Raw genomic sequence first — 13,391 nt, 5'->3', positions numbered from 1 at the left:
ATACATTTTTTTATTTGCTGGGAGAGGTTGAAGGTTAATTGAATTAGATTTTTTTTCCTATTTATTTAAATGTGTTAAGGGCAACAGTGAAAAATATTGATTAAGTCTACCATTATTTCTCAGCAAGAACATATTCCCACAGAGTTGTCTGGCTCTGACTATAATAATAATTTGGTGCAATGGCTTTAAAAGTAGTGGGGTGATAATAATTAGGGTGTTCGACAGAAATTTCAATACTGGATTCAACATTTCACCATGCAGGGCATGAAAATTGCAGACTGGGGGCTAGTCAGCTCTAAGTACTAATTAACTAATTAATCAGGTGCTGAAACCAACTGAATGGAGGATACCAGCCAGACAACTCAAGCCCAAGCAGAGGGTTGTGCTTTTATAAAAAAAAAAACACAACAAAACAGTAAAGTCTTTCTTCTTGGGTTTTTAACCCAATCAGAAATGAGAGCAGTGACTAGGTTATGGTGTCCTCCTGTCATTCATTTGGATCCAAGCTTTTTCCTTCGGGAAAATAAAAACATGTGCCTGTGATTCGAACTTTAAGACAGGATGAGTCCTGTAGTCCTCAATGCTCTAGCAAATGTGCAGACGCCTTGCCATGCAGTATGGGACTCTGCTTTCCTGGGGCTGAGTTTACAATATTTTAACCTAAGAGCAATGAGAAATATCTATTTGGGCTGATCCTAGGTCTTTTGCCTCATCCTTCATTTATGTAAATGAGAAAAGTCCAATTACACATATGGAAAAAAGGTTTAATGAATCGTGAAAAAGCCTAGTTTCGAGAGAAAGGGTACAATCCTCTCTTTTTCGTCTTCTTGTCTTTTAAGCTTAACTTAGAAACATGTATTTCTTTTCAGGAAAATGATAAATCTGATGTATAGGTCATGTTATATAGTCATTTTTATACTTGAGATTTATCAAGTATGTTTTGATACAAGATTTAGCTTCTTTTATCTTTGTCCACAGGCCTATTCTGTATATGTAGCAAATTGTCCTATAACCTAAACTACAATTTTTTCACTTTTCCCATAAATTTGAAAAATGGCTACATGTGAATTTCTTCCCTTTTCATGTTCTTCTTAGCTTAATGACAGTTTTTTTTTTCTTCTTCTAATTGTTTGTTCTGCAATTGTCTGCAGTGCAAATGGATTGCATCATTCTAAGGGGACGGATATTGAACTCAAAGAAAAGACATTAGTTTCCTGCACCGTTTTATATTGCTATTTGGGGGGAATATTTTAAATAACCAGAATTTGAGAGAGAGAAATTAGGTATGTTTTTTTCTTTCTTTCTTCCCGAAAGCGGCCTAGATTTTACCCATTCTTTACTCTGGGACTTCTGGATAGGGCGAACCGCACCACAGATAACCTCTCAGTAGTACTTTAATGACATAAACCTTTGTAACAAGAGTTGCTCTTCACATTTCCTAAGTAAGCAAGTAGCTCACAAGAAGAGTTTTGCACGGACCTCAGGAAGATTTGTTCATCACAACTTTTCAGTGCTTGCCAGAGACCTAGCCCAAATCCCTTATTGGACACCTGGGGAAACTGAGGTCCAGGAAGAGCTTAAGGGCATGGGGAAGGCAGAAGGAAGGGACACTTTGGAAACAGAGCCCCCCCCCCCCCCCGTTTGTATAGACGACACTGCTTCGGTCCCTAGAAAAGCACTTTTTCGGGCACCTAGCGTGTGGAAAACACTGTTGGGCTCCACACTGGCTGGCCACTTCTGAGGATCGTGACGGGTGTTTGCAGTCTGGCACCCCGGCCTCCCCGGATCGGCGCCCTGGATGTGATCGACATCATGAAGTTGCCCCCATAATCCTCTCTGGCAACATAGGATGTAAAATTTGATCAGCTCATTGGATGCAAGCTGACAAGTCCCCCAAATGTGTGAAAAAGGGGCCAAGCGGTAGGCAAGCGCGGCGCGGAGAGGCCGCGCGGAGAGGCAGCGCTCCCGCCGCCGCCGCCCCCTCCCCCTGCGAGTCCCCAGTACGGCCGCCGCGGCGCTCGCGGGGGCTGGGGCCGATCGGTCAGCCTGAGGCGGCGGCGACAGCGAGGCCGAGGCGCTGTGAGGGGGCAGGAGGAGCGAGCGGCGGGACCGGAAGGGGACTGCGCAGCGGCGCCGGCGGCTGCGGGGTGATCTCCGCGGCCGCCCAAACTGTGCTCGCAGCGTTGCCGGGGGCCGGGCCGGCGGGGCGGGGCGGGGCGTGCACCCAGGCCGCGGTCGGCGCGCGCCGGAGCAATTGGCCTCAGGGCCCCACCGCCCGCGCGCCCGCCCGGCGGCGCCCGCGGAGGCTGTGGAGGCGGCGGCGGCGGCGGCGGTGGCGGCGGTGGCGGCGGTGGCGGCGGCCGCCGCGGAAGGAGGAGGGGATCCGCCAGCAGGAGGTGAGGTGGAGGTGGCCGAGTGAGCGGTGGTGGCGGCGGAGACGGTGGTGGCGGAGGCTCGCGGCCTGGAGGTGCAGGATGGAGGAGCAGCCGAAGGAGGGCGAGGCCGAGGTGGCCGAGCCCTGGTTGTCCAAGTGGGAGCGCCAGTGCCTGGCCGAGGCCGAGCAGCAGCAGCAGCTGTGCCCCGAGCTGCAGGACGACGCGGCCGCCGACGCGGCGGGGCTCAAGAGCGAGCAGCAGAGGCTCTGGCATCTCTTCCAGATCTCGGCCACTGCCGTGGCCCAGCTCTACAAGGATTCGGGCTGCCAACAGGCAGGACTGTCGATGTGGGACCCCTTCCAGAACGCGGCCATGGCCGTGACCAGCCTGTACAAAGAGAGCGGGCATGCCCACCAACGAAGTTTTGACCTGGGCGTCCAGGTGGGCTACCAGCGGCGCATCAAAGATGTCCTGGAGTGGGCGAAGAAGGGCCGGAGCACCATCCGGCGCGAAGACCTCATTACCTTTCTGTGTGGCAAAGCGCCCCCCGCGGCTCCGCCACAGCGCACCCCCAGGACGACCCCGAAGCCGCCCGCCGGGGGGGCCAGTCAGCCCGCCGTCCCCGAGGCCACTTCCTCGGTGGACGTCGACCTGCAGCCCTTCCAGGAGGCCATCGCCCTCCACGGCCTGAGTGGCGCGATGGCCAGCATCAGTGTCCGCTCGGGAGCGCCGGGTTCCCCTTCTCCAGACAGCGCGGTGGCCACCAGTGGGCGTCGAAAAAGTACCTTCCTCGAAGACGACCTGAGCCCCTTTGGTGCAGAGGAACTGGCCCTCCGGCTGGAGAGTGGCGGCATCCGCAAGCGCACCTCGGCCCAGTTCGGGGATGGCACCATAGACTCCCCATCCCACAAGCGCAACCGATTGGTCTAGACTGCCTCGGGGGTCCCCACCACCATATGGCTTGACAGCTCCCTTGACCTTCAAGCTTGTCGCCAGGCGCCTGGACCTCATCCATCTGCCTTCTCGAAGTGCAACAGAGATTGCTGTCAGGTTTACCATAAACTCGCAAAGTTGTCCACAAAATGGCTTGTCTGGCTGACTTTCCAAAAAAAAAAAAATTATAATGTGATTAGAGAACATCCATGCCACCAAGTCAGCAAGACCATGTGAAGCAAAGAAGTATGCAGTCAGGGCGGGAGCCTACTATATCTTGTGCATAGCTATATTCCTTAGCACCTTGCACAGTTGCTGGTGCTCAAAATGTTTGTTTAATCTATTAATTTGCCCTGATTAAAAATTCATAAAAGGAGAGAGACATAGCAGGTGTTTACTTGCATATAGAATAATTTTATCCTTCCGTGTTTGGGTTCTCGGCTTTAATGGTCTTTGCCAATTCAGTTACATTGTACCAAACTGTAAGATTAGACATCTTTGTGAACCTCTACCCCTACGTGTGTGCCCCACTGTACATGCACCTAATTTCTAGAATTCTGTGGAAGTAATATATTTTAGGCTGTGATTTGTTTGGGGAAAATGATTGATGGTTTTGGTGATTATAATGGTGGAAAGAGGTGCCATAACGCTTGGGCTGGTAATACTTGATGTTGGGTTCATTTCATGCTCCCTTGAGGAAAATGAAACTAAAAGCAGCAATTGAGATCCTGAGGAAATAAGGTGTTGTTCCTGGACGCCCCATTGGTGCTCCTTTTGTTCCCTTAGGAATGTAAACATTATTTTCTCTGAAATTACACCTTTTTTTTTTTTTCTGGTGATCTCTGTTTTCAAGCTGAAGGCCAATGAATCAAAATGAACTTCTGGGTTTTCAGAGGAAAGCATGGTGTAACTAAATCAAAATGCGCTTTGTATTTAAAAACACCAATACTGGAATCATAATTCTACAAAGTAATTGTATGGTTTGGGGCAAGTCACGTAATATCCATTGGCCTCACTTTTTATCTGTATAATGAAACTATGTATTATTAGGGTCATTGTGAATACCACATGAAGTCTATATTTCAAGTATCTAGTATACAATGCTTGGTACCTAGGAGTACTCATGTTCTCCCTCTATAAATAAAATCCGTGAAACATTAAAGTTCAAATACTTTAGCAAAATAGATCAATCTAGAAATCGTCAAACAGAACCTCTGTGTTTGAGGTGGAATTACTGTTACCTAGTTGAAACTTGCCTAAGGATCAGAGTACATGTTATACTTACGTTGAGCTTAGGTCTCTCTGGATCACCTCTGTACAGTCTAGAGAAGCTTTAGAATTCCTGAAATGTACTCACCAATACACATTACAACCAGGAGCAATGAAAAAGCTATCATCTCTGCCCTGAAAGAACAGGGAAAGGGAGATAAGTATGGGAAGAATTGTAAGTGAATGTAGCAGGGCCTCTGTACTGCTAAAATGCTTTTGAATAAGGATGGGGTGGAACACAGAGGGTAAGAAAGTTAGAGTCAGTAGATTGGGGACAGAGGACCTAGGAGTAAGATTATGAAAGAATGGGGGGGGGGAATTAAAAAGCTTGTCTCCCCCCCATACTTTTCCAGCCACTGCATAAAAATTTATATGTAGAGAACTAAGCATCCTGCTTTTATGTTTACATCACAGTTATTTCTGTTTCATTAGCATGACCTTTGAAGGAAATTTGGAATTGACCAGTACATTAAAATAATACAACATCAAGTGAATTCCCTGATAGAGAACAAATTCATATTGCACTCTGTAACTACGGAGGCACTTTTAAGTCCTGTGAAGGTAGTTTTTTTTAAAAAAAATCATAAAACACTCTTTATTCTCAAAGAGTTCATCCTGCTTTGGGAGATAAATTATGTAGCCAAGAAAGTATTTCTGCCGTAGGGAAAGCACCCAAGGTCGATGCAGAATTCAAAGAACGGAGGCTCTTCTTGCTGAGAGGGTCACGGCCTCTAGAAAAAGTAATGTTTAAACTGAGTTCAGAAAACCATGGGTAGGAAGATATTCTTCCAACAGAGGGAGAATATCTAAGAATGTCTCAAGAGGATAGAGCAGAGTGGCGAGAGGAAATAGGGCCAAAATATAGAGGGACGCCGATCCCTGATTCAATGGTTTAGTTCTGTCTTGGGACAGAGGTTGACGTGATGCCACCCCAAACTGTGCTCTGGGAAGACTGATTTGGCAGGGGATCAGTTTGTCCAAAAGGATGACACTGGAGCAGAGAGGCAGTACAACCAATCTTCATAAAATGCTCTTTCCTGGGACTTTACCCTCTGGTTAAGCCAGATTAAGGAGATGGATTGTTTGACAGAGCTTTCTCTAGAAAGCCTTTGTTTACCCCCACCCTCTCAAGACACAGACCGTGCAAAATAGGAAGCACCTCCAATGGAGCACGGCTCTACTGTGCTTCCAGAAAGCTAAGAAAGCCCCCAGTTCTACCTACAAGTCTCCCTTGGAGCGATTCCTCTGCTTTATTCTTCCTGCTTCGGGTGCAGGATAGCCTTCCTCAATTGGAATCACTGGGTCGTTCTGTGCTACAGGTTTGAGTAACTACTCCATTTTAACAGGTACGTGTAGGCAGAGTTGCAACAGGATGTGCCATTGTGAACGCAGGGATGTTGTCGTGTTTACCACTGCAATCCCCAGTACCTAGTACTAGTACAGTGTCTGATCCATAAGGGCATAAGATAACTGTGAAATGAGAGGTGAGTAAGGCCCCCGTCCATATCAGGCATAGCTGCGCTCCTCCCCCAAATCTGTTCCTTCTTTCCCAGGAGCCACACCTGGAGCCCATGGCCTAATTCCTAAGATGACTGCGTCCTGCAGATGTTTACCGTCCTTCCCCGCGCTTCCCTTCTTCCGTGTCTCTTCCACCTCTTTCGTAAGTCTCTCCCAAGGAGCTTGTGAACTGGACAGCTTTAGCCCCATTCTCCAGCTGCAATCATTTCTCAGGAGAAGGCTCTGCAAAGCTACCTGCCTTCAAGAGGTGGTGTCAGGAATTATAATGGGTAATGAAGTCTGAGAAGCAGCTCTGACCCTGGCTGTGAGATTTGTGACCGATTCAAGGATTTCATTTCAAATGCCTCAGTTACAGAGCTTTTCGTGGAGGCCTCAACAGAATCTCCCTATTTGTACATATTATCTTGCCATTTTGCACATTTCCTCAGTAGGAGTGCACATAAGGCAAAGGCAAAAACTAGTTAAGAGGGAAAATGTTCTAATTTTCTTTCTTTTATACATCCCCGAGAGAAGGCTCTGATTTCCTCACCTCTAGCTGAGTATTTCCTTCATCAGATCACTGCTTTGTAACAAAATTAGAGTCCACTGATGGGAAACATTACATTCAGAGCATATCATGTTTTATGAAGTCATGAAGCGCTGGGGGCGGGGGAGGCTGCTTCCTCATCATGGTAAGCGTATAATTTTTACATATGTTGGGTTTGCTCTTTTCTTTCCTTCTTTCTTTTGCCAGTCCTGGGCCTTGAACTCAGGGCCTGGGCACTGTCCCTGGCTTGTTTTTGCTCAAGGCTAGCACTCTACCACTTTGCGCCCCAGCACTACTTCTGGCTTTTTCTGTTTATGTGGTACTGAGGAATCGAACCCAGGGCTTCATGAATGCTAGGCAAGCACTCTACCACTAAGCCACATTCCCAGCCCAAATGTTGGGTTTCTTTTGGAGGTACTGTTGAGTTCACTCATTCAGGGAGCTGCTCTTGCTATTACTGCCGCACTCTAGACACCAGTTAAACCGGATCATTTCAAGTTTCTTGAACTTTCTATCATCTCTGTCTCATTTACCTGGGAGCTAACTCGGGCAGGAATGCTGCTCACACTTTTCCCTACCTAGATGCTCCTCCATCTAAAGCATCTGCTCCTATGCTTTCCTTGTTTTCATTTCATTTTATTCATTCTTATTTTATTTCTTGGTTATCTTGCTTGCTTTCCGGAGACAGAATTAAACATTTCCTTTTCATAAAGCGCCCACTTTGGGACTCAGGATTCTAATAATCAGTTTGCCATTTTTCTGCTCAAGTAGACTATGAATCATTGGCGCGTACCCCTAGGGACTCGCATTCCTCGCTACTTCCGTAAGACTCTCCATGACTGCATATGGAGGTTTGAAAAAGCGCACTTCACATTCTGCTATACTTGTATATTGTGACTAAAAATTTCTTTGCCATAATTAGGGAAAGCTCACAACAAAACTTCAAAGGAACTGATGTATTCTAAGAGAGACGACATAGGCTTCTGCAAAGAAGTGTAGCAAATGATCATTTTCTCATTTGGACACAAGATTGCAATGCCTCAGACACTGACAGCAAGCATGGGTCTAAACCTTGACTTTTTCAGTTTACTGTCCTTGAGTAACTGGGTTTCTTTTTGAGGGCCGTTTGCTACTTAGTATATGAAACATAAGCTTTTTTTTTTCCCACATGATAGTGAAGGTTCCCACAAGTTCAACATTCTAAACTGTAGTTGAACTTTGATAGGTAGGTAATGTTAGGGATAACTTTTCGATGATATTCTCATTTAAATAATTGAGCATCTGACTACTTAAGCTCCATGAGTTCCTTGTAATAAAAACACCACATTGAAGCCACTCCAAGCTTGGAGGTTGCCAAACATATATGAACTGCTCCCCTTTTTTTTTGTTTTTGGTTCCATTGTTGTCAGAAGGGCTAGAGTGAAAACTCTGAGTGCTTTAGAGGCATGTAACAGCCGAATTGTTCAGGCAATTTTTTTTTCCTCAAAATTTTAAATTTCATCGCCAGATGACCCGTAAGCTCAATGGACTAAAGGGGGATTGGAGAGCTAGCAACCCCACATCTCAACTCTGGGGAAAACTGAAATGGAAACCATCTAGATCATGAACTTCTTTCCTCATATGCAAGACCTTTTCTCCTTGTAGACAAGTGGACACCTCTGTAGAATATTCCTTCTGTCTTTTTTCATGGTACTTGAGGTTGAACTCAGGGCCTTGAATTTACTATGCAGGTGTTCTACTACTTGAGCCACTCTGGAAGTCCTTTGGGTGTCGGTCATTTTTTCAGATAGAAGTTTGACTGCAATCCTCCTGTTTCCTTTGTAGCTGGAATGACAGGCCTGTACCACCAATGCCAGCCGGGGTGTTTCCTCTGTAACTCACAAGATGAGTGCACCCGGTCATTGCTTGCGATGGAGTCTCAACATTTCTTTTTGTCTAGGCTGGCCTCAAACAACATCCCCCAAGTAGCTAGGATGAGAGGCTTGAGCCAGGCCTGTCTTGTCCTTCCCTTTTCAAAGCTACCATAACTAAACCTTGGGTACAGCTGTTAAAAAACAAACCAACCGTTTTCTTGTAGGGTAGGGAATAGAATGGAGAAACTTGAAGGTTTACACAGGTTAGGCAAGTGCTCTAGCACTGAGTTGCACACTTCCCTCCTTTTTAAAAGCAATTTCCCAACCTCGGAGCTGGAGGCGATGCATTTTGTTTCTATGTTTCCTAATACACAAACTAGGTTCCCTGCCCCCAAATGCCACATATGGCATATATTATATAGTACGTCTTCTATTTACTTTTCTCCCCAGCTGCAATTTGCACATTCTTCTTGAAATCCTAAGCTTTCTTGACACCAGAACCGAACTTTGTGTTCAAGTGTGAGTATGTGCAATTGGAAGCTTATGGGAACGTTGGGGAAAATGGAGGGTCATTAAGTACTACGTGCAAAACCATGCAGATGCCTGTTGAAAACAACTTTGGTGGTCACGACCCTGGCCAGAGGGGAAAGTCTGTGATGTCACTTCTTCCTGAGTCCCAGTGTCCCGGATAGTATCTCTGAATTCAGTTGTCTGAGCAAGATTGTTCCTTGTGAAAAGTTCACAGGATAGAGGTTGAAGAGCTTGTTTTACTCAGACCTCAGCAGGACAGAATGGTTTGGAATGCAGTATTCTGTGTGTTCTGTTTGCCTGAAAGCTGTCAGAGGGAACAAGTATTTAGCAAGCAGCATGAACAAGGATTTGAACTAGAAAATGACATGGGCCCTGACAACATTGTAATAGTGGCTTGTGTCTTCAAGAACTGCTCCATGATTCACAAAGAGATGCTAAAAGTAAACTAGAAAAGGTGGATAGATAGATTTGGGTGTTATTCAAAACGACCTGATGAATAAATGTTCTCCTATGGGTAAAGTTTGGACAGCGGTTCCTGCTCACTGCCAACATTTCTATTTTACTACATTAGGTAGGATTTTTGCCTCTAATAAGGCAACAGTCAGTAGATCAAGTCTGTGCCTATAAGAAAGTAGATCGATCGATCAACTATTTACTCTGTTTTCCAATTCCAACCACACCTATGTTGCTTTTCTTTTTATATTACTCTGAATTAACAGAATAATGTTTTTTTTTTAATCTTTTCCTATTTAAGTAGAATTATGCACTATTCAACACCTCTTTCAGTATTTGGATTGCCTTTGATTAGAAAAAATAATTCTAGTTTTTTCCCATTTCTACTATTTTCTTTTCTCAGTATTGGAGTTTGAACTCAGAGTTTGGATTTTGTCCCTTAGCTTTTTCACTCAAAGATGGTACCCTACCACTTGAGGCACAGCTCCACTTTTGGCTTTTTGGTGGTTAATTAGAGACAAGAGTCTCACAAACTTGTTTGCCCAAGCTTGCTTTGAACTGTAATTCTTGGATCTCTGCCTCCAGTAGATAGGACTACAGGTGTGCACTACTGGTGCTAGGCCAATTCTATTTCTTAATATTTCTTCATACTTCAATTTCAGGTGTCATCTTGGACTTCTACATGGAACCTACATCTTGGTGGATGACCATGCGCAAAATACTGCAGGTGAGTGCAGAGGTTGAAATTCTTTTATGTTACTATCCTGAGGTCATGCCAAAACATCCCTCTTGCATTAGGTATAACAGCTATGAGAAGGTATTTAATATACCTTGCATTTACTGCTGTCAGGTAGCAGCTAATGTGCAAGCAAGACTCCAGTAGTTGCTACAGAAAGGCCAAGGCAGCCCGTATCCAGCCAAGATGTCTATAAATGGACTTGGTGGAAAGTTTTACGATTGTGTATGAACACACACTGCTAACATTGACTACAGTTTAAAAAGAAATCAAATTCAATTAACCAATTAACCAACCTCTTCCAAATTCAATTCAATTTGACCCACACTGTTAGAATGCAAAGCACTGTGCTACCTCAGGCAAAACATACAGATTTCATTTCACTTACCTTTTTGGTTTGTTGTAATATCATGTCAACACATATTTGTAAATGTTGAGATTCACTGTTTAGAAACAAAGAATAACTTTTCTCCTTGACTTGTAACTCTTGCCATTTTTATTATTATTTTTGTTTGCTTGCAAAGTCTTTAGGGAAAACTCTCATTCTTAGCTTGGATACAGACTCAGAAATTTTGAAGATAAATTAGTCTTTTTTCAATACTGTACCATTGTCCTTTGGTTTGGGGGTTTGGTTAGACTGGAAATGGGTGGGACTGGGAATGTGGCTTAGTGGTAGAGTGCTTGCCTAGCTTGCATGAAACCCTGGGTTCAATTCCTCGGTACCACATAAACAGAAAAGGCCAGCAGTGGTGCTATGGCTCAAGTGGTAGAGCACTAGCCCTGAGCACAGAGAGGCACAGGGACAGAACCCAGGCCCTGAGTTCAAGCCCCAAGACCAGCAGAAAAAGAGGAAATGGGCCCTTGGTTCAATCACTAGCACCCAAAAATTAACAGTAATTCAAAAGAAACAGGCAAATTATATATATTTGCCAGTCCTGGGGCTTGGACTCGGGGCCTGAGCACTGTCTCTGGCTTCTTTTTTTTTTTTTTTTTTTTGCTCAAGGCTAGCACTCTACCACTTGAAACACAGCGCCACTTCCAGCCTTTTCTGTTTATGTGGTGCTGAGGAATTGAACCCAGGGCTTCATGCATTCAAGGCAAGCACTCTATTACTAAGCCACATTCCCAGTCCCTTAACAATATATTTTATGAAGTGCAATGTATCGGAAATGTCATTTCAGCATGTGGTTAATGTAAAATTTACTGATGGTTTATTTAAATAATCTTTTTAAATCTTTGAAATCTAGTTGTGTGTGTGTGTGTGTGTGTGTTTCTCTGTGTGTGTGTGTGTGTGTTTCTCTGTGTGTGTGTGCCATACTGGGGCTTAAACTCGGGGCCAGGGCCCTATCCATTAGCTTTTTATGCAACACTGGCACTCTAACATTTGAGCCATAGCTCTACTTCCAGCTTTTCAGAATGTACTGGGAGATAAGAATCTCACAGACTTTCCTACCTGTGCTGTCTTCCATCAGCAACCTTCAGATCTAGTCTGGTGAGTTTACAATAACAGTCCATTCAGTCTTGGCACGTTCCTGTGTTCAATAGGCACACACTGGTGCCCACTCTGTTATAATTCACTGTCTGTGATAGATCAAGCCTCCATTCGGGACAGAAAATTGTGATAACTCATGTATATTGACCTCCTTTAGAGGTGTTTAATAATACCGTGTTCCTTGGCTTTGTCCAGACCAGGATCTCTTACACTGACTAGTTTCTTTCCAGAACAGTGATTGTGATTTTTATGCTTGGTACCATTTTTTTTCCCCAAAATATATTATCATTGTTCCATGTACCCTTCTCTGAATTACAGGGTTCAGTAAGAAAAGCAAAGTTCCTTGCTCCTGAAACACATAGTCTTAGGGCACAGAGAAAAAGAAATATTGTGCTACTTAGTAGCAAGTATGTGGTTTTTATTTCTTTTAACAAACAGCAGTGTTTATGGTACAGCTGCGATAGCTCAGGCCATGTGATAGAAGCTCTGAAGGATGTGTATAATGGCTAAGATACATTCCTGCCTTCAAGGATCCTATATTTCTGTGATGTAACACGCACAAGTATACACATGTGCTTGTACAAACACACACAGGAAGACAAATCCAGTGTGAATGAGGGTTGAAGCAGAGGCACACCATTTGTGTTTGGTGTACAGACTAAGTTGAGCTTCACTCCAATTGATGGGATTCTGAGGCACATCAAGAAAATGGTAAATGATCTGGGCATTAAGGCTTAGTATTTTCTAATCAGTTGATCAAAAGCTTTATTCACAACAAATCAAACAGAAGAAAATTTTTGCAATCAATTCTAAACAGTTCAGGTGCACTGGTCATCTGGGTACATTTTGCATACTTATTTTGATGCTGGTCCTAGATCTTGAACTCATGGCCTGGGCACTGTCCCTGGACTTTTTTGCTCAAGGCTGAGGCTGTACTACTTGAGCCATAGCTCCACGTCTGGCTTTTTGATAGTTAATTGGAGATAAGGGTCTCATGGACTTTCCTCCCCCAGCTGGCTTTGAACTGTGACCTTCACATCTTAGCTTCTTGAGTAGCTAGGGTTATAGGTATAAGCCACTGGGGCCCAGATATTTTGCATACTTTTTCCATACTAGGTTAACCAAGAATAAAACTATTCTCTATTCGTCAAGATGACATTGTCAGACATTCCACACTTGCAAAGGTAGTGGCAAGCTCATGTGGCTTTTCTGTTTCTTGACTGAATTTTTCCTAATAATCCAGAGTTCCAAGCATAAGCTATTTGATTAAAATGTTCTTCCATGTGGAATTTTGTGTTAGAGAGCTGCTGATTATCATTTTCATTGCTGGTTTTGAGAGGGCAGTTGGGGACATATAATACTGGCAAATTTGTTTAGCCTTTTATACTTTACCAAGTGCTTTCACACAGATGATTATATTTCATTATTGCCTATTCTCTCTCTCTCTCTCTCTCTCTCTCCCTCTTTCTCCAACTGCTTTTCTTGTTCTTTTCTTCCTCTTCTTTCTCCTTTACCTCTTCTTCTTCTTCCTCATCGTCATCTTCCTTCCTATTCTCCTCTTCTTTTTTGTGGTAGTTGGGATGGAACTGAGAACCTTGCACATGTTAGCAAATTGCTCTACCCCAGAGCTACATTCCCAGCCCTTTGAGTCTCACAGTTTCTTTTATAGTTTCTTTTGAGATGCAGTTTTGCTACATAGCCCAGA

At 44.3% G+C, this 13,391-nt stretch overlaps 1 protein-coding gene across 1 annotated transcript; it reads left to right on the top strand.

The window, feature by feature from the left end:
• The first annotated feature begins 2,413 nt into the window (after positions 1-2,413).
• Positions 2,414-4,454, top strand: LOC125343590 (telomere attrition and p53 response 1 protein). The gene has a single exon (XM_048336086.1). The coding sequence runs from the start codon at positions 2,475-2,477 to the stop codon at positions 3,303-3,305; it is 831 nt and encodes a 276-aa protein (XP_048192043.1). The 5' UTR covers positions 2,414-2,474; the 3' UTR covers positions 3,306-4,454.
• The last annotated feature ends 8,937 nt before the right edge of the window (positions 4,455-13,391 follow it).

The sequence above is a fragment of the Perognathus longimembris genome, chromosome 28, assembly GCF_023159225.1.
Source record: "Perognathus longimembris pacificus isolate PPM17 chromosome 28, ASM2315922v1, whole genome shotgun sequence".
NCBI lineage: Eukaryota > Metazoa > Chordata > Mammalia > Rodentia > Heteromyidae > Perognathus > Perognathus longimembris.
This window is presented reverse-complemented; position numbering and strand designations above follow the sequence as displayed.

Bases quoted from the DNA above. Each gene is read 5' to 3' on its own strand.
- LOC125343590 (XM_048336086.1), top strand. From the start codon at position 2,475: ATGGAGGAGCAGCCGAAGGAGGGCGAGGCCGAGGTGGCCGAGCCCTGG.